General features: G+C 28.4%; 1 protein-coding gene across 2 annotated transcripts; it reads left to right on the plus strand.

Annotated features, from left to right (window-relative positions):
* Positions 1-1,109: 1,109 nt before the first annotated feature.
* Positions 1,110-16,115, plus strand: LOC112779634 (bifunctional 3-dehydroquinate dehydratase/shikimate dehydrogenase, chloroplastic). Of its 2 annotated transcripts, none has more exons than XM_025823965.3 (11): positions 1,110-1,298; positions 1,962-2,212; positions 4,136-4,241; positions 5,440-5,658; positions 8,430-8,776; positions 9,617-9,680; positions 9,891-9,999; positions 10,092-10,232; positions 10,315-10,463; positions 12,057-12,219; positions 15,934-16,115. In XM_025823965.3, the coding sequence occupies exons 1-11, from the start codon at positions 1,278-1,280 to the stop codon at positions 15,975-15,977; spliced, it is 1,614 nt and encodes a 537-aa protein (XP_025679750.1). In that variant the 5' UTR covers positions 1,110-1,277; the 3' UTR covers positions 15,978-16,115. The 2 variants fall into 2 exon arrangements, with proteins under 2 accessions (XP_025679750.1, XP_025679749.1); XM_025823964.3 differs by lacking the exon at positions 15,934-16,115 and adding an exon at positions 14,384-14,976.
* Positions 16,116-21,930: the final 5,815 nt, after the last annotated feature.

Here is a 21,930-nt window from a genome sequence, read left to right on the forward strand (position 1 = left end):
ATTTTTTATTATTTTTATGTAATTAGTTTTAACTATTATTATTATTATATTAATTACGTTGAATTATTATGAAATAAAATAGTTTTTCAGTCCGTTGAATTACTCGGAGTAAAATCTACCATCACTACAACAATATAGATTATTTTTGAGGGTTATAATGTGTAAAAAAAATTTAAAATTTGTCAAAAAAATAAATTTTGACACTATTTTAACTATGAAAATATGTTAATAAAAGTTTTGTCAAAAATAGTATTTTTAACATATAAGTGATTGTAAAAAAAAATTAAATCTTATTTTGATAAATATTGACTGTCAAAAATAATTTGTTAGAAAATTTTGAGAACATATTTTCTGTGATACATATTAATTGTCAAAAATACTATTTATTTTGACACTTATTGACTATAAAATATTCTCAACAAAAAATTTTAACAAAGAATGAGATGAGATCTTGAAATTAAAGAATAACTTGAGATTTTGAAGATAAAGAATGAGTAGTATAATCCTAAACTGAGAGCAGTGTGATGTCAAAATTAACAGAGCCAAAGAAGAAGAAAAATAGTGGAGTAAATTGAAAACAAACGAGTGTCAAAATTGATGAGTAATTTTCTACGGTCAAATTATTCGTCAAGAAAACATAAAAAATTTGACATTTATGATATTTGTCAAAAATATATATTAATTTTGACATTTAATTATAGTGTTAAAAAATAAAGTGTTAAAATAACTCTATTTTCTTGTAGTGCATATCCAAAATAAAGACAACTGAAATTAAAAAGAAAATACTGATTATATATGTTAATTACGTGGGTCTGTATTAATGTCTAAAGTTTTTTTTTACTTTTTTCCGTTTTGATATAAGAATTTATTTTTTAATATATTATTATTATAAAATTATTTTATATATAGCGTTACATCAATAAAAATAATTATCTTTTATATTCATCAAGTAAATAATAAGTTAAAAAAACAATTGTGATTATACGACTGTAACACTGTCAGAGTTGTAGCGTATCAAAATTAACTTCTAATGTAATTAATTACTATACTATTTATATATACATGAATATCAACATATATAGGCATGATAATATACCTCATCAGACACCAGCCAATGCCTACTTAAATAGCCTATTCGATCTCTTGAACATGCAACATTTTCTTTTTCTTTTATTTTTTTCTTATTCGTTCTATTTTCTCTCTGAAGCTTATCTTACTCGATCACTCGCTCGTTTTGTTGATTATCCTCCACTACTACTCGTTTCGATCCCTTCGAAATGACCATGGCTAATGTTCCGGTATTCATTTTCTTGTACAACAACATGCAATTGCTTCGCAAGAAGAGTTAGGAACAAAAATAAATAAATAAATAAATAAACAAAAAGAAACATTGTAGTTTATTAAATTCATAATATTAATTGATATATATTTCATCATGTCATGTTAGTTATTCTAATATTCATCATGCATCCAAATGACATCACTATTTTATTTCTTCTTTTTTTTTCGGTTCTCTTTCCAATATGCATGGTTAGGAATAAGAATAGGATGAAAATTTCTATGAACGAAATCCGATCCGTCAGTAAAATGTATATATTTTCTTTAATTTTTATATGTATTGTGTTGTGTATAAATCTATTCCACTTGTCTTAATAGAAACCACAAAAATTGAAATTTTATATTTTCTACTCATTAAAATTATGATATTATATCATAAAATTATTTATTTTTAAAATTTTATATTATTAATTAAAAGATAAATAAATCTTTTTAGAAAAAATCTTTTAAAGTAAAAAAAATTTTAAATCACAAAGGAAAGAATTAATTATTATTAAATTTATAATTTTTATCATCCATAAATTTTATTATTTTGATTTGAGAGTGATTAAGTTCTCATTTTCTTATTTAGAGGAACTATATATAGATCCGATCCTTGTATATCTAACAAAAAATACATACAGTTAGTAGGGAAGGATCTTGGAACAGTGGCGGGTGGAGGAGGAAGAAGAAGAGGAAGAAAAAACTCATGTCTAGTATGTGCAGTAATAATGGCGAAATCAGTGGAAGAAGCGTTGATTGTGATGTGGAAAGCTAAAGAAGCTGGTGCTGACCTTGTTGAGGTTCGGTTGGACTTGTTGAAGAACTTCAATCCTTCACATCATCTTCAACTTCTCATCAACAACCGCCCTTTGCCCACCTTAATCACTTACAGGTAATAAATAAATAATCATGTTACCATCACAATATTATTATCATTTATCAATGTGTACGTATGTGTTTGTTACACATATAATTATTTATGTTCTTCGTTCTATTAATTTAAATTTTTTAGGATAAATAATTTTATAATATGATATCTGAATTTTTATGTTTCAAAATTCTAAAGTTGGATCATTGTTGATGAAAAAAAAAAAATTGGCATAAAAAAACAAATAAAAAGAAAAAAAATCTATGAAAAATTCAAACAATGTCAAAAGAGATTTTTATTAATATGCATCTTTCTAATAACTTAAATTTTTTAATAAAAGTGATTTCATGTCACTAATCATCCATCTTTAATTTAGTTTCTGTTTTTTTTTTTTTTTTTTCTGTTTTCTTAAACACTCGTCGGTGATGAAACCATGTATGTTCTGCATCGATCAATGCATCTAATAGGAAATTGAAAGACTTGGTGTGCAATGATTACTTCTTACAAAAAATTACAGATTCAGGATTTGAAAATCATACCTTTAAAAATCTAATATATATATATATATATATATATATATATATATATATATATATATATATATATATATATATATATATATATATAATCTTAAAGCAATACGTACACTTTATACATTTACAAAATTGTATTAAAAAAAATAGATCCACACATAACTTTCCATTTCACTTTAACAAGTTCAAATGTAATGTCTCACTTAAGGAATCAAAAGAAAATATATAAAAGAATGTCTCTAAAAAATTGTGAAAAAAGTATTGTATAATGAGATGTTATACCTTATTAATTACATACAAGATCATGTTAAAAAAAATTCGAGAAGATCTATTTTTAAAATTACACATCAAAAATTATATATTTGGTAATTTAATATTGTTTTCTAACTTTAGATATGTATTTTTTAAAATTTTAAAACTGTAATATAACACAGAGATATCGCATGAGACTAAAGAACGTGAATTTAAGTAGATGAATAATAATTAAAAGTATTAATTTATTAATGTAATTCTTAAATGATTAAAATTTAAATATATACGTATTTTTTGAAAATATTAAAAATATTAATTTTAATATGCTGCCAGTATAAAATTATTTTACACGTGCATTCAATTATTTAAAATAATTATCTTTTATATTAATTACGTGAATGATCATCTAAAAGAATGATTGTAATTGTATGACCGAATCAAATATTTGCATCAACATTAAATTCATTAAAAAAGGAAAATTTATTTCAAAGCTTTTTTATTTAAACATTAAAAATTAACACGGTCAATATATTTATATCTCATTGAAAAAACCGTGTTATGTTAACTGTCACCTACTCACCTAATATTGAACATAAACATAAAAATCTTCACCATGCAATAATAAGAAGATTTAAAAATATGAATATGGATGATGTATAAATTGTGAAATTTATAGTATTGTACTGCAAAATTTTTATATTGACTTAGCTTTTGATGGTGCCGTTTTTGATTTTTTATATGGAGAAGAGAATGTAGCAATACAACAATGTGGAGAAGAGAGATGTTTTATATATATATAGTGTTAGCAGAAAACGGACTCTTCATTTTGAGTTTGAAAAAAAAATAAAAAAAGTTAAAAATTCTAATCGGACCGTCCGATTTTCATTTTAACAAATTAAAAAAAATAAAAAATACATATCGGACTTTGATTTGGTATTTATTTTCTTCTTAAAGTAAATCGGACCCTCCGATTTGTAGTTTATTTTTTTTATCAAACAAATCGGACCGTCCGATTTAAATAAAATACTATATAAAAAAAAACACCTAATTTTTCAATAACAATATATTACACATATATTTAACCAATATAAAAAAAATTAGCCTGATGGTGCATGTATTACGTACATAATGTGTGTGTTGATGAATTGTACTTTGGTATCAGACCAATATGGGAAGGAGGACAGTATGATGGTGACGAAAGCAAGCGACAGAGTACTCTACGTCTAGCCATTGAGTTGGGTTCTGACTTCGTTGATGTTGAATTAAAGGTAATTTATGTCACTGCCATCTTCTATACCTACCTTGTGTCATATAATTAATAATCACCAAATCATTTTAAGTGTAAGTAAAACGTCAATTTCATTCAAACTGTATTCATATTTCACTCGATAATGAAGTTTGTGTGAATTGACATAGTTTTTTTTTTTTTCATATATAATCTAATTGCTGTTGATTAGTATTATGGAATTGGAAACATTTCAAGTGCACCGGAGAGTACCGGTGCACCAGTTGTTTTAACCGTTAATTTTAATTAATATATTTATATATATTTTTATAATTCATATCAACGGTTAAAATAATTGATGCACCGCTACTTCCAGTTAACTTAAAATATTTTCTATGGGATTATATATATATAGCTAAGTTCCTGGTGGTCGCATCCATAGTGGCGAAGGATTCTACTATTGCGATTGAGGATTTTTTTAATTTTTCGATCCACTTTATCTAATTTTTGTAATTTTTTATTTTTGAAATTTCACAATAATTTATTAATCTCCTAAAAATGTTAATTAGTAGTTGTTTATTGATTCAGAATGTTTACCGTGGTTTATTAGTGTATTTACCATCATTACATCTAGTCAAATTCTTTTTCTCATAACTTAAAACATGCCACGTTTTAAGTTTGGATTGGTTGTTGGACCTTAGCCATCATAGTCATGAAACTAATAGAGCCACTAGAGACAGCACCTATATATATTATATGGTAAAACGCAAAGAGAAAAAAAAAATGGTGGGATTGAAATAACTATCATTCTATATATTAAAAAAAAGACATTAATATTCCAATCTTTTTTTTTTTTTGTGTATTTTGACATAATAAGAACAAACATTCATTCATGAAATAGTCATATATAGTACTTACAGATAAGAGAAATTAAAACATTAGATCTAAGTCTAATGAAAAAAAATCAAACACTAGCTCTCCATGGTTTATTTCTTTCCACTTTAGGTTCAAAAAGAGAGAGAGAAAGAAACACAGAGGTTTACTTCAGAATGAGATCCGTGTCTATATAGTAAATACTGTACTTTACAATGTCCCTCGTTCTAAATGCAATCTATATATCTATTAAGAAATAAGAATAGTTTTCTTTTTATGATTCTTTTTTTTTTTATCTATTAACGTCAATTTATTATTTTATCATCATAAAATAGAGTATATAACTTTTGCTTAATTATTTACTGAAGGTAGCTCATGAATTCTACAAGTCCCTTGGAGGGAAGAAGCACGAGAATGTGAAGATCATAGTATCTTCACACAACTTTGAGAATACTCCATCCATTGAGGAATTGGGTAATCTTGCTGCTACAATTCAGTCTATTGGTGCTGACATCGTAAAGATTGCAACAACTGCCTTGGATATCACGGACTCAGCACGTGTTCTCCAAGTCCTAGTGCATTCTAAGGTATTTTCACCTTCACAAAAATTAAATCACCATTATATATTTTATACTTTTATTGTATTTTAGTTATAGATATAAATTTATGTTACAAGAATGATAGAGACTCATCAGAATTTATTATTTTTGTCATCAATAATTAAAAGTGTGAGCTAATTAAAATATGTTGTTGGATTACTAAATTAAAGTAATTGAGTTTATGACTAAAAGTGATAGCCAAAAACAATAAATTTTGAGTAATGCTAGGTAGCCAAAAAATAATTACAATATAGAAATGTCATGTAAAAATTTTCATTCTCTTGATAAGCAAGTGACATACACCTCCTTATCACTTATCATCCTTATCACCTATCATTTTGCCGCATATTTGGAGTCATTAATGTTCTTTCCAAAATCAATTTCAGTTTCTCTCAAATCAAATCTCTAATATCTCTCAATCACATTATTATCCATTAAATGCAATAATTCTCTGCAAAAATTATGAAAGTTAAATAATTAAAAAATTTTAACAACTTCTACTATACAACTTATATTTTACATATATACTATTAAAAAATAAAATATAAAATATAAAATATAAACAAATATTTAAAAATAATTTTTTAAAAATAATTATTAACTCGTCATATTAAAATCAATAAATAAGCATACATATGAATATTAAAAAAAATATTAAAATAATTAAAATCACGACCTACTAGTGCACATATGAGATAATTTGAAGAATACAATAAGACGTATAGTTTAAAATTTGATAATATTAATTATAAAAATTTATTAATTATAGACATCATAGGTATGAAATTATGAATATTATGAGTATAAATTATGGATGTTATTAATATGAAATTATAGATGTTATGTGGATAAATTTATGGATGTTATGAGTAAATTTATCAATTGAATAAATTAATTTAAGAATTTGACATTTTTTTAAATTCAATTATGATAAAATTTAAAAATATTTGTGTTAACTTAATAGTTACTTATACAATAACTAAAAAATGATACATGTATGGTTGTAATATCTAATAAACATGAATTTAATTTTTAGATATTAGTTGTATGTAATTATGGATGTTATGTATATAAACGTATGAATTTATGTGTATGAACATTGTAGTACAATATAATTATAAATACACAAAAAAAAAAAAATCAGTTTATTACCATACCTCATCAAAACTGGTGTGATTTTTCATATTCTCAAAAATTGATTGATTGACAATAACCTCGTCGGATGAGTCTGTCTGTTGTTCAAATTCTTCATCAGCACCTTCTACCATAAAGGTTAACTATACAAAAAGTGACTAATTTCACTATCGAGTATAACAAATAAAACACAATACTATAATTTTAGGTGCTAATTTCATTTTATTATGTATGTTAACGTGAATGTTAACTTCATGTAATTATGGATGTTATTCATATAAACTTATTGATTGCGTAAATCATGAACTTTACGCGAATATTATGCATATAACTAAAAAAAATTAGTGAGCAAAATCAAAAGATTTAAATACCAATTACTAAAAGAAAGTTTAAATATTAAAAAAATGCTTCTTATTTTAGCGATCAACATCATAAAACTATTTTAAAAAATTAAAGGTGTACATTTGAAACATATATAAAATGTATATAAAACATTCTTCTAAAATAATTATTGGTTTTCCAGTTTTTAGTCTCTATAAAAATTAGGTTTTTGTTAATAAGAGATCCAAAGATATAATTAAGGATACTACAAATAAAAATTTGTAAAAAAGATGTACAAAATAAATCAAAGGTGAAAGTATATCGTTGACATATTACGAAAACAATTTTAAATGTTTCTATTTTCATAAAACTATTTTTAAAAATTAAAAAATATAACAAAAATAATAAAAAATTTATTTTTCTAGACATAAATAACAAACAAATAATGATCAAGAATGTTACGCATATAATTAAAGTGCTAAAAAATACATAAAAAATAATCCGGACTATTACTATACCTCATCAGAGCTAGTATAGTTTTTTATATTCTCAGAAATTGATTGACTAGCAACAATTTCATCGGGTGAATCCGTCTGTTATTCAAATTCTTCAGCACCTTCTACCATAGGTATTGTATTAAGGTCGAAATCAATTGCCATACAAATTACAATGATAAAAATAATTTCTTGTAAAATTTCTTGGCTTATACACTATTGTGCTTGTAATGGTGTTATTCTTGTGATTTTTGAATGAATATAATTGAATTAACATAAAGTATATATTAGGATAGGTTTCATGTTTCATATCTCCAATAATTGATGATAAATATCATAACGGACAAAGAATCAATTGCAATTATTTAATGTAATTGATATTATAATTACTGTTCTTAAATATAATTATTATTAATCTTTATTGTATTTTTATATATAAAAATCAAATTATAAAAAAGAATATTAAGTATTGATTACAATAATGCCTAATAAAAAGGGATATGATTTTATAATTAATATCATTAATAAGTAAATTTGATAAGAACGGTGATAAGTAGAATAATAAGAGAGTGGGATAAAAAATAAAACTGATATTAAATGATATAAATGAAGTGAATTATGAAAAATTTTGGCTAATTATGGCCTAAATTTTGATGACCTTCTAGAATTTTTCTTATTTTAATATAACAGAAGTTTTTAATATATGATTTATTTTGAGCTATTTTATACTTGTTAATGAGTCCAGAACTTTATAAGTTGAAATATGAAGGACAGTTAACATTTTAACTGAACAATGATAATTGTATATAGGTGCCAATGATAGGAATAGCAACGGGGGAGAAAGGATTTATGACACGAATACTGTCAGCAAAGTTTGGAGGATTTCTTACCTTTGCTTCAATGGAGGCTGGAATTGAATCAGCAGCAGGGCAACCATGTATCAGTGACTTGCTGGATTTGTACAACTTTAGACTCATTGGACCAAATACCAAAGTGCATGGCGTTATTGGAAACCCAATTAGCCATAGCAAAAGCCCTCACCTTTACAATCCAGCTTTCAAGTTTGTGGGCTTTGATGGAATTTACTTGCCCTTCTTGGTTGATAGTGTCTCACATTTTCTTCACACTTTCTCATCTCTTGATTTTGTTGGGTACAGGTATGTAATTATGTATCCTAACATGGATTGTTTCTTCCTGTATGATTTGATTTTGGACATCTTTATGATACAGAATAGGCAAAATAACCATTTTTTCGAGTAATACTTTTTTTTTGTTATGCTAACTTACTATTGAAATTTGAAAGGAATGTGAATTTGTTTCAAGTAGAGTAAACAAATTAGAAGTTAGCTAGAGTAAACAAATAAAGAGAGCAGTTAGTTAGAGTAAACAAATGTAGCAGTTAGTTGGTTAGCATGAAAGTTAAGCAGCTTGAGTTAGTTAGAGGTATTTAGCTCGTGTAGGTGAGCATTTTATATTGGCACACAATCTTCAATGAAAAACGTCGTTTCACATAACACGGATCTCTTTCTCACTAGTGATGGTCATAAAACAATATGTATTTTACTCTGTTTGTTCATGTGAAACGCGTCATTTCGATGAAAATTAGACACTAATATAAAATGATGTCATCATTTTTATTCAGTATATTTGACAAGTAAACGTGCCAAATTAGAATGCTATTAACGAAGATGAGTTTAGGAATTAAGCGAGTTATGGTTGTAAATTTTGGGTACATCTTGGATCATTTAAAATTTTAAAAATCAATTTAAGTCCAATCTTAAATTTTATGATCAATTTGAGTAATAGCTCATATAAGCATCATCTCTCAGATCCGATAGAGATCGAAGCTTCTAGCACACTTTCAGATCAACGCACAACAACAAACTCTCCCTCTTTTGTATCTCAGCTCTGTTTCTTGCATTCTGAGAATCATAGTTTTCTTCTTTAATTTCCCAACCATTGTAGTTCTTCTTCTTATTATTTCTTTAATAATACAGTTACACGATTCCTCACAAGGAAGATGGACTTAGATGTTGCGATGAGGTGGATCCTATTGCCAAGGTACTTACCCTAAAAGCTTATCCCATAATTGTGGATGCTATGGTCTTAAACTGCAGTTGTAATTATAGTTAATTGTGGTGTAATGTGAAAATAAAAGTAATTAATTTATAGCCACAATGGGAGTTATAGACTGTAATTTAAAATAATATAAACTAATGTTTAGTGTTAACAAATGTTTAATTTCTAACAAAATCTTTGTTATTTTTTCAGGAAATAGGAGCTATTAGTTGCATGATTAAGAGGCTACAAGATGGAAAACTACTAGGTTACAATGTTGACTATCTTGGGGCCATTACAGCTATTGAGAAGGGACTAACAGGTCTCTATATGTTTCAATTATTTTTTATTTAAATTGTTAACTTAAAAACAAGCTTTTATTAATTAGTTACCTGTAAATATGTGAATTTGTAGAATCAATCGGAAGATCCAAATCTAGTTCACCTTTATCTGGAAGACTATTTGTGGTAATAGGAGCTGGTGGTGCAGGAAAAGCACTTGCATATGGTGCAAAAGTAAAAGGGGCAAGAGTTGTTGTTGCTAATCGTACATATGGTGTGATAATATTTCTGTCTTTGCTTTATTAGAATTATTATTCCTGATTAATTAACAATTATGCTTAATTAATTAATTTCAGCCAAGGCCAAAGAACTTGCTAAAAAAGTGGGAGGAGAGGCTATAGTTCTATCTGACTTAGAGAAGTTCCACCCAGAAGAAGGAATGGTTCTTGCAAATACTACATCTATTGGAATGAAACCAAATATTGATCACACACCCTTACCAAAGGTTTGGAGAGTTAGGGTTGCATAAAACCCTCAAAATGAGCTAAATTTATTGGGTTAACCCATTTACCCAACTTAAATGAATGAATTTTTATCTTTAAAATTAAGCTCGTAAAAATGAGAAGTTAAAGTGTTAAATGGACTTTACATGATTAATCCGACAAAATAGCAAGTTAAACAGAGTAATTTTGTTTAAACTAGCGATTTGTTTAAAATTTTGTTTTTTCATTTTCCAAAAAAAAAGAGTAATTTTTTTCAGTTTTCACTAGTCCGATTTAATGACCTAACTCCTTTACTAAAAAAATTGTTTGTTTACATTTTTTACTTAAAGCGACTGTTTTTGTAAAAAAAATAAAAATATTTTGGACCAAAACTATATTTTTATCTTTTTTTTTTTGAAATTGGGCAATAGACTAATCTATATAACTCATTATATTAGCTCATAGTCGTAAAGATCGGATCAGACACATTCGACTAAAAAATCGGTGAATCGGACCCCAACCAGTCCGGTTTAGTCTAAAGACTGTTTAAGATCAAGAACCGATAAAAACTAGTTAAGCTAGTAAAAATCGGTGGAAAATCAGTTCAATCGAACCGCTAAAAAAAAAATTCAAAAATTGATAAAAGTATGGTTTGAAGTTATTTCTTATTATCTCATCATATGCTAATTATTAATTATATAGTAAAATTACAAAATAATTTTTTTCATATTATTTTAATTTTATATTCACTTATATTCAAATTAATTTTATTTTTTGTCACTCATAATTATTAATATAAATATTATTAAATATGTATAACAAAAAATATCAAATATTTTTATTAATTACAATATAATTATTTTTTATGATTATATGATATTTGTTAATATTATTTTTCAATAAATACATCTATTATATAACAATATAATAAATATAAAAATATTTTAATATAAAAATAATTTAAAAAATTTTTATCATGAAAAAATATTAGAATTTTTATATACTTATTTAATAATAATCGGATTATAACTTATTGATTATAATTTATTGAAATTTAATTGTTTTTAAAATATTAATTAAAATATGTATTTTAAATTTTAATTTTAAATTTTGGCTATTTTATATTTTTTATTTACATAGAATCGGCTAAACCAATAATTCATCAGTTAAACCAATAAATTAATAACCAATAGTTTGACTAACTCAATCACCAATTTAATTCTTACAACTATGTCTTGGCCATGAGCGGTTTAAGCTTAAAAAGTAAAATTAGTGAATAAACAAAAATAAACGAGATAACTCCTTTGATAACACTAGTGTTGCATTTACATATATGTGCATACTGTTAATTTCGTGTTTTTTTGTCAACAATATATTAATTCGAAGGGTTAGTTATTAGTTCTTATTTGATAAGTGTGTGAATAAATTTCAGTTAAAAAAATGTTGGTGGTAGAAGAATCGCATCAGATAACAAGATATGGGCCTGAATTTGGTTAATTAAGCAAACAAATCAATTTCACAGAGCTTTCACTCCTTGCTGGGTCTTAACTAATCTCAAGTTATTATATAAGTAGATTTCATGCCACTTAGTGTTTGTATATTATATTAACATGCAGGAAGACCTGAAACACTATTGTTTGGTGTTTGATGCTATATACACACCCAAATCAACAAGACTCCTTCAAGAAGCGCAAGAAGTTGGAGCTGCCGTAGTCTATGGTACAGAAATGTTCATCAACCAAGCATTTGTGCAGTTTGAAAATTTCACAAATTTGCCTGGTATGTACCAAAGAAAAAAAAAAGAGACATTCTAATAAAAAGTGAAGACTTTGAGTTAATATTCAATTTGGTCTCCAAAATTTAAGGTCGGATTTAAATTGACCCCTAAAATTACAATTGACTCAATTCGGTTCCCAAAATTTATAATAGTAACTCATATTAGCCCCTGAGCTGATTTCCGTAAATGGCGTGTTGATTTTACATGTTAACTTGTCAAGATTTGGATTTCTCACCTAGATTTCATATGACTAAGACTTGCTAGGCCTCCTAGAAGCTTGATTGGCTCCCAACATCCTTACGAAGATGACAATAACAAATTCAATTTGAAAATTTTGCGGTTCTCGGAGCAACAATCAAGCTTTTGGAACTCTAATAAATCTTGATCACATGAAAATTTGGCAAGGAATCTAAATCGTAACAAGTTAATGTATAAAATCAACACGTTGTTAACGGAGACTAGTTCAAGGATTAATGTGAGTTATGATTATAAATTTTGGGATCCAATTTAAGTCAATTGAATTTTTAAGGGTCAAATTGAATCTGATTTCAAATTTTAGGGACTGAATATTAACTCGAATATTTTTATTTGAGGAGTGCTAGGGCCAGCAATTTTTGTGTTTTGTAACCATCAATTGACCATCAATAGTCCTTTTAATGGTGTGAGATTACATCCAATGGTGGGAGATCACTCACTTTTCTTTTGATGGTTAAGTGCTAGCCACAAAACATAAAAGTTACTACCCCCTAGACTTTTCCTTTTTATATAGAATTTTTATTGTACAGTGTAAAGATCTTTTTAAAATGAAAAAGTATAGGTAGACAATGAAAATATTAAACATGAACAATGGATATATTAGATGTTCATTTCACTAGGTGTACAGATGGTTATTATAATATTAAGATTTAGGTAGATAATTTGGAGATGTGGTGTGTTTTAATTTGATTGGTAGTTATTCATATTGTTCAAAAAAATTATTCGTTACCTAGCATAACCCTTTTAAAATCATTCCAAAGAGTGACATGTACCTTTGAAGTTTAAATTTTCTTGTTTTAATTAATAAATGTAGCGGATTAACAACAATTACAAAAAGTAACTTTATAAAGAGAAAAAAAATATGGTACCACAACCCACAGGCCACAATGCACCGTGGGTGTTGCTAATGTTCTTGTTACTTTTTTATTTTTTAATTATTTTTTAATAATTGTTTTTAACTTAATATATCTATTAATTAAAAAAATAAAAATCTAAATGAAAGAGCATATGTCCCTCTTTTGAATAATTTTTAAAAAATCTATAAAAACTCTATTAAAAATGCATTTTATTTTATTTCTTTTATTTAGCTAGACAACTTCATACACCACTTTCTTAAATAACTCATCACTTGAATTTTATGTAATTTCGTTTGATTTGCATGACAGTTTAATTTTTTTTTTTAGTATTCAGCCTACACTGCACATAGTGTCACACAATTGGGTAAATCAAATAAAAATAAAATTCAAATAGTTGTACGCTCTCTGTGTAATTTTACACGAGGAGTGTGATGAGTCATTTGAAAAAGTTGTTAATTTAAGTTGTAGTTTTTTTTAATAAAGTAATAAAACTGATCATGAAAAATTACGACACTAATAAATATGACTATAGAAAAATTAAAACTAACTTATAACTACGAAAGATAGATTTCAATAGAAAATATTATTTAAACCCTAAATATATATTAAAAATTTTTAATTCACTCTTCTAAATTAACCTAATCATTCCTAATTTCTTTCCTAAATTCTCTTTTTTCTCATCATTCAATGTGTTAGAATATAATTAGGATCAATTAGAATCAATTAGAATATTTAGTATATCTTAATATTTATTATATAATTAGGTTATTTTTATTGTTCTCTCTCCCCTTTCTAACATGGTATCAGAGCCATGGTATCCTCCTTGAAGAGGATAGGTTATTTTTCTTGTGGTGAAATCACTGTAGTTTTTGCTTTTTTTTTTCTATGCCATTCTTCTTTTCCTTTTGTCATTCCTTTGATGCTTTTTCACCTCACCGACTAGCCTATTTTCTCTGTCTTGTGTTTTTTCAAGTCCAATAATCAAACACCTTTGTCATCTGCTACTTACCTATTCTCATGAAGAAATCATCTAATTTTCGCTCTCTTTCGGCAGTTTCGTCTACGTTCTCTCGTGGCAGTTCCATCTGTATTCTCTCGTGGCAGTTTCGTTTGTGTTCTCTCGTGGCAATTCCGTCTGCGTTTTCTCGTGGCAGTTCCGTCTGAGTTTCGTATGTGTTTCCTTGTGACAGTTCCGTCTGCGTTTCTTTTTGGCAGTTCCGTCTGCACTTCCTTCAGACAAGCGACAATTCCATCTGCGCTTTCTTCAGACAAGCGGCAGTTCCGTCTGCGCTTCCTTCAGACTAGCGGCAGTTTCCTCTGCACTTCCTTCAGACAAGCGGCAGTTCCATCTGCGCTTCCTTCTGGCAGTTCCGTCTGCACCCGTTTTATCAGTTTATGCAGTTTTTTCTCTTTATTTGTTATTTTAAATAAGTTTCAAACTCAAGTGAACTCAAGTTGTCACTTGAGTTTGAGGGGGATGTTAGAATATAATTAGGATCAATTAGAATTATTTAGTATATGAATATTTATTATAGAATATTACATCTTTATTATTATGATTCTCTTAGCCCCTATATTGTATCATTTCACACAACTTGAATAGACAACTTGATTACACTTAATAATATACAAATCCTTCTTCCAGTTTAGTCTCTTGTTTCTAACATAATGGTTATCTCCTATTACTATATTTTTCTTTTCACTTTCACTTGTTACTTTTTAAACACGAACTAAATTCCACTCTCCACTCTCGAATTTCTCAATTTTCAGTTTTGATGGCCTCCTTCAAACCCTTTAATTTCCCAAAATTCAACCCTAATTAATTCTGCTATGAACAACACCATCACCAATAACACCAACAATTTCAACATAACTGATTCTTGTGACTTATCGTCACACTTTCAAAAAGCTGACAACAATGACAATCACTATAACAACAATAACAATTCCTTTATCGGTGAAATATAATGCTTTTGTCCTTCTTCACCTAAAATATTTATAATGTTGGATGCGGTTCTAATAACTATATTACTAGTACTTATTGAATGTTGACAAGCCACAAAAAAAAAAGCCACTGCAATGAAAAAAACATAATTTCATCTGTTTCTATCCCCAAACGCACCAGAAAAAAATTTATTGTTTTGTTTGGATGATTATAACATAAAAACAAAATTTGGATGATAAAATTTGGGAGAGAAATTAAAAGTAAGGAATTGGAGTGAGAGAAGATTGGAGAGGAGAAAGGGTTATTATTAGTGAACAAAAGAGGAGAGGTTGAAAAAAAATTAAAAGATTGAAAATGGTAATGAAGAGTATTGGGATTAAAAATAGATTAAGATTAGAATTTGATAGTAATTAGATTAGGTTAGATGAATAATTTAAAATTTTTTATAATACTTTTTAGAATTTAAATAATTTTATTTATCAGAATCTATTTTTTATAATTATAAATTAATTATTTTTTATTATTAAAATTATCAGTATCATAATTTTTTATGGTCAATTTTAGTACTTTAATTTTTTTCTTCTCACTTTTAGGTTTTCTTTAACACTTTAACATTATTTTAGTACTAAAATTAACTTCATGTATGTTCTTTCTCACAGCTCCAAAGCAAATCATTAGGGATGTGTTTGCAAAAAATATATGAGAACAGGTTCTGATGCTTGAAGTGATGCTGATTAATTAGAAGTTGTTTCTATTAAGTATTAATTATATATATGGAACATTTTTCAATTATTTCATTGCTCAATTTAATAATACATTCGGGATATTGGAGACACATTCTATCGAACAGAATTAAGAATGTCATTTCGTATTTCAAGTATTAGGTATTTCATATATTATGATATATAATTGCCTATTAATTAGATTGATATTATTGATATTCTTATTGAAGATAGGATATTAAATATTTATTATTTGATTTCCCTTTTACTTGGTCATCACTTCATCATCTACAAACAGATGATATCTTGAATCATGTTACATAAAATCATCACACAACAACAATAGATAAATGTATTTGACATTTATTATTGATTATTATTATGAATTCTAACATGATATTAAAGTCATGATATTTTGTTTAGCATTTTAAAATTGTGTTGTCTCAACTTCTCTATAAATAAAAAATTTTATTCATATTTCCATCCGTTTTATTTGATTATTTTTTGATGTTTTGATCGCGACACAACCATTACCGCTATCTTATTTTTTATTTGTCTCAGTTCTTTTTTAATGTCTGTTTTATGCCCTCGTTGTTATAAGCTCAACTGAATCACCTTTTTAATACTTGATTTGTCACTAGCACTCTAGTAGTACCAATCTTTTTGTGTTTTTGCGGTTTCGTATGCTTTTTGAGTTATGGCAGTTCTGTACATTCTGGCAATTTGATTTACACCTCGAGTTCTGACAGTTTTGTCTGCACTCAAAATTTTCCAACAATTTCATCTGTATCGTGAGTTTTTCTAGCAGTTTCATCCATACCTAAATTTTTCAACAGTTCTCACAACACCAAAGTTTTAGAAGTTTTGTCTGCACCCTGAGTTTTGTCAGCTCTTTTTGCATTCTGAGTTCTTACAATTACATATGTTCTCTGAGTTCGTGCAATTTTCTTATTTTGTTGTTTTTTTAATAAGTTACAAACTCAAGTTGTCACTTGCATTTGAGAGAGTGTTACAGGATATTAAGATATTTGTTTGATATTAATTGATTCTCTTATTAATGATAGGGTACTACACGATAAGAAAAACACTGAATACCGTTAGAGGTTAGCAGCGAATTTACGGACAGATTTATCGGCAGATTTTGCAATAAATTTGTTGGGTAAAAAAGTTACTGTCAGTTCGGTTTTTCAAGGATAAATTCGCAAAAATAATTGGAGGAAAAAAAAGAAAAATTGGCGCAATCATTATCATCGAATTTAGGAGAGAAAAATCTGATGGTAAGATAATTAATTGAAACGCGCCAAGGTCACAGGTTGTGCGTTATTGGCAATTGATTCGGGGTGCATTGCCGATTATATATGTGTGTGTGCGCGCGCGTGTGTATATGTCACATCTTTCTTAGTCTAGACTAACATTTTGTTATTGGGTGCGTGCGTGCGTGCGTGTGGGTTTGTGTGTGTCACATCTTTCTTAATCTAGACTAGCATTTGTTATTGTATTAAATTAAGCATGCAAAATGGCAATCATAGATTTGATAAATGTTGTGATCTTCTGGTTTTAGTCTCGATGTGCTGGCTTCAGTCTTCCAAGAATTCAAGTGTTGTGTTGCATTCTTGATTATTATTTCTTTTTGAGCTTGTTTGTGAGTTATAGAGAAGTTATTATAAGAAATTATAAAATTTTGAATTTTGTTGGTTTAAAAATTATTAAACTTAAATATTTAAAATTATATATTGAATTTCGAAACAAATTTTTTTTAAAAAATAAAATTTAATTTTACCGTTGGATTTACTATCAGTTAAATCTGTCGGTAAATATTAATTTAATTATTAATAAATAATATATTACTATCGATTTGGGGGGGGGGGGGAGAATCCGATGGTAACAAGCTTTAGAATTTTTCCAGTAAATAGTTTATATTCGGGGGTAAATAATTACCGGCAAAGTTTTACCATCGGATTTATTCTGCCACTAAATCTGACGATAAACAGATTATCGATGAATTTTTTTGATAAATCTAACAATATTTGATGACTTTCTTGTAGTAATAGACATTTATTATTTGATTATTTTTTAATTTGTTTATCACCTATAAATGAGTGGTACAATTTTTTTCAAAGGTGGTGAATTTATTCACTGTAAATAAAGATCTTCTAAGTATTACCCCCAATTCATTCGCAGCTCGCACGTGACCTCATTAAAGTGAAAATACTGTGAACGATTTCTGAGCTTTCCAGGCCCAAATCCAACTCATTTCTGATCCTATTACATGCAGAATTGAAGAGGAGTCAAGGGGGGAGCACATAGTGGAGTTTTGATCATACTTTAGTTAGTTTTCTAGAGAGAGAAGCTCTCTCTTCTCTCTAAAATTAGGTTAGATGTAGATTAGGATTTCTTAGATCTAGGTTTAATTCATGTTTTGATTTGCTCTTCCTTTACAAATTCTTGTTCCTCTATCTTTGCTTCTCTAGTTTAGTATTTTAATCCTTGTAATTGTTTACTTTGTTGTTGATGAACTCTTGTTTATTTTATTTTTCTTTAATGCAATTTATGTTTGATTTTCTTTATTGTTGATTTGTGTTGTTATTGTTAATTTCCTTGCAATTAGTAGTTATAGATTTGCACTTCTTGCAACTTTATCTTGCTTTTCTTTTATGTCTTCCAAGTGTTTGATAAAATACTTGGAAGGATGTTAGAGTAGATTTTTGTGTTCTTGGCTTGGGATGGTAACTTAGGTGAACTTGAGTTGCTAATGTCCAAGTGCTTGATAATTGGTGTCCATTGACTCTAGCTTCCACTAAGTTAATTAGTGAGTGGCTAGGACTTATGGATTAGGATTGATGTAGCTCATTTGACTTTCCTTCACTTGTTAGAGGATGACTTAATGAGATTGATCCTTACAATTATCCTTTTGTGGTTAGTAACAAGGATAAAGATCATTAACCATCAACCCTTGTCAAGACCTTTTTATAATTTGAGTTCATTTACTTTCTTGCAATTTATCTTTTATGTCTCTTATTCAAAACCCCAAATACTTGTCCCATGACCAATAATAAGAACACTTCCCTGCAATTCCTTGAGAGATGACCCGAGGTTTGAATACTTCGGTTTTTATTTTTATTGGGGTTTGTACTTGTAACAAACAAATTTTTGATTGAGAAATTGTTTGTTGGTTTAGAACTATACTTGCAACGGGATTTCATTTGTGAAATTCTTTACCGACACGCAATTTTCGCTCATTAAAATGGCGCCGTTGCCGGGGAGTTGCAAATGTGTGCCTTATTATTGGTTATTGTATATATGTAAATATTGTGAATAGTTGCTCTTTTGTTGGTTTGCTTCTTTGAGTTAGTAGTTAGATTTTATCTCCTTGTTTTTTTAGGTTTTTTTTTTATCTTTTCACTATGAATTCTCACCCTTTTGGCTATGAGTTTGGTTACAACTATGTTGTAGGACGTGGAGATTATAATGAAGATATGCACCAAGGATGGAACAATCAAAGGTGGGAGGAGTGATGAGAGAAATCTTTGATGGTATAGAATTTCCTCAAATGAATTCTCGTTGCAAGTATAGTTCTACACCAACAAACAATCCTCCCAATAAAAAATTTTTTGGTTTTGTCACAAGTAACAAATCCCAATGAATTAATAACCGAAGTATTTGGACTCTGGGTCGTCTCCCTAGGAAACAATGTAATGCTTAATTATTGGCTATGAAGGGGTAAATGGGGGTTTTGGTTCATGAGATGGCAAGAAAAGTAAATTGGCAAGAAAAGTAAATTAAGCAAGTAAGTAAAGAAGGTAAGTAATAAAGAACTCTTGGCTAAGACTAAGGTAATTGAGATCACCATCCTTGTCAACAAACCAAATATTGATAATTGTGAGAGACCAACCCATTAAGTCTACTTCCCAAAAGCTTTAAGTACGTAATATTTACTCCTAAACTTGAAATATGTCAAATAGGTTTGATCACATCCACCCTTAAGTCCCAACCTACCTACTGATTAACTTAGTAGTGGGTTAGCGTCAATGGGTATCAAATTGATCACCAAAGGTTCTCAAATCACCAAGTCCATCATACCCAATGACTCAAGTTTACCCAATTCCCTCGGCTTAGACCAAGAGTTGACAAAACTACTCAAAAACTAAAGAGAACATTTCGTTAAACACATAGAGTGCAATAGAAGTAAACATCATAAATTACAAGAATAATAAAATCTAAAACAACTACTAAGTGCAAAAAAAGTAAGAACACAATTCAATTCATCAATAAAAGAACATCAACATCAAAATTGCATTAAATGTAAACCAAATCCAACATGGGTTCATCATCACAAAAGAGAGTAAAATGAGAAATTAACATTACAACTAAGAGAATCTAGATGTAGAGATGAGGTATCATAAAAGAAGCAAGATGAGATCAAGTAATTAAACATGGATTTAAGACAATCTAACCTAATCCTAACCTAATTCTAGAGAGAAGAGGGAGCTTCTCTCTCTTGAAAACTAACTAAAGGCTCATGTTGGCTAAACTAATTGCTCCCCCTTTGCATGGACTTCAATTCTGCATGAAATACACTCAGAAACGAGTTGGATTTAGGCCTGGGCAGCTCAGAAATCGCCCCCTGCGTTTTGCCTTTAAGTGGGCCACGTGAGAGTACCGGCGCGTACGCGCCATGTGCGTGTGCGTGTCGATTGGCAAATTCTCCATCCGCGTGGACGCGGCATGTACACGTGCGCGTCTATAAGCGAGACTACTTTTGCGCGTGTGCGCCTTGTGCGCGTGCGTGTCCTTTGATGCATTCCCAATCTTTGTTTCTTCATGCATTCTCCCCTTTGTATGCTTTTCTACTCATTTCTTCCATCCAATACTTGCCTTATAAACCTGAAATCACTCAACACACACATCAAGGCATCGAATGGAATCAAAGTGAATCAAAATTACCAATTTAGGGCCTAAAAAGCATGTTTTTACACTTAAGCACAATTCAAGGGAGAATTATAAAACCATGCTATTTTATTGAATAAATGTGGGAAAAGATGGTAAAATCCCCCAAAATAAGCACAAGGTAAACCACGAAATCGGGGTTTATCAAATCTCCCCACACTTAAACTAAGCATGTCCTCATGCTAAAATTAAGAAAGAAGCAAAGGGTATCACATTTATTCAATGCAAACTAACTAAATGCAATCTATCTACATGCAATCTATTTTCATGATGTAATGGCTTAGTCAAAATAAAACAATCTCCAAGAATATACATGCAAGCACAAGGGCTACGGCATTAGCAATCAAAGCAAACCACAATTGGATTGAATCTTTGAAAGAGTTCACAAACTTGCAAGAAAAGATGATCATGGGTGGAAACATGTAATTGAGCGGTCGAACCCTCACCGGATGTGTATCCGCTCTATGCACTCAAGTGTATAGGGTTGATTCACTCAATTCTCCCCCAATCATGCTTTCCAAGACTTGTTTTTTATCTAACAATCAACAATTACTTTATGCATGCATACAAATGTCTTGAGGACTTTCCATAGGTTGTAATGGGGTTAGGGTCAAGGTAGGATGCATATGGTCAAGTGAGCTTGAAATTCGAATCTTTGATTAACTTAACTTACCACCTAACCTATGACAACCTAAACAAATCTAAACAAACCTAGCTATCCATTCTTCACTTTTTCACACACTCATGCATTTCCTTTTTGATTACCACACATATGCATTGAATTTATGAAACATTAAACTTTGGGACATTTTGTTCCCTTTTTGTTGCAATTTTTTTTAAACTAAAATATATACAAGAACATCAATGCATATGGTTTACACATGATTAATACATGAGTATGTACCTAATTCCTAAAAATTTTTCAATAAAAATATAAACACACTTTTATCTCTACCCAATGTTCCCAACTTTCCCATATTCTAATGA

Source organism: Arachis hypogaea, chromosome 19 (genome assembly GCF_003086295.3).
Source record: "Arachis hypogaea cultivar Tifrunner chromosome 19, arahy.Tifrunner.gnm2.J5K5, whole genome shotgun sequence".
Lineage (NCBI taxonomy): Eukaryota > Viridiplantae > Streptophyta > Magnoliopsida > Fabales > Fabaceae > Arachis > Arachis hypogaea.

Bases quoted from the DNA above. Each gene is read 5' to 3' on its own strand.
- LOC112779634 (XM_025823964.3), top strand. From the start codon at position 1,278: ATGACCATGGCTAATGTTCCG. The intron at 2,213-4,135 runs GTAATAAATAAA...CTTTGGTATCAG, and splicing joins CCCACCTTAATCACTTACAG to ACCAATATGGGAAGGAGGAC. The intron at 8,777-9,616 runs GTATGTAATTAT...TTAATAATACAG, and splicing joins CTTGATTTTGTTGGGTACAG to TTACACGATTCCTCACAAGG.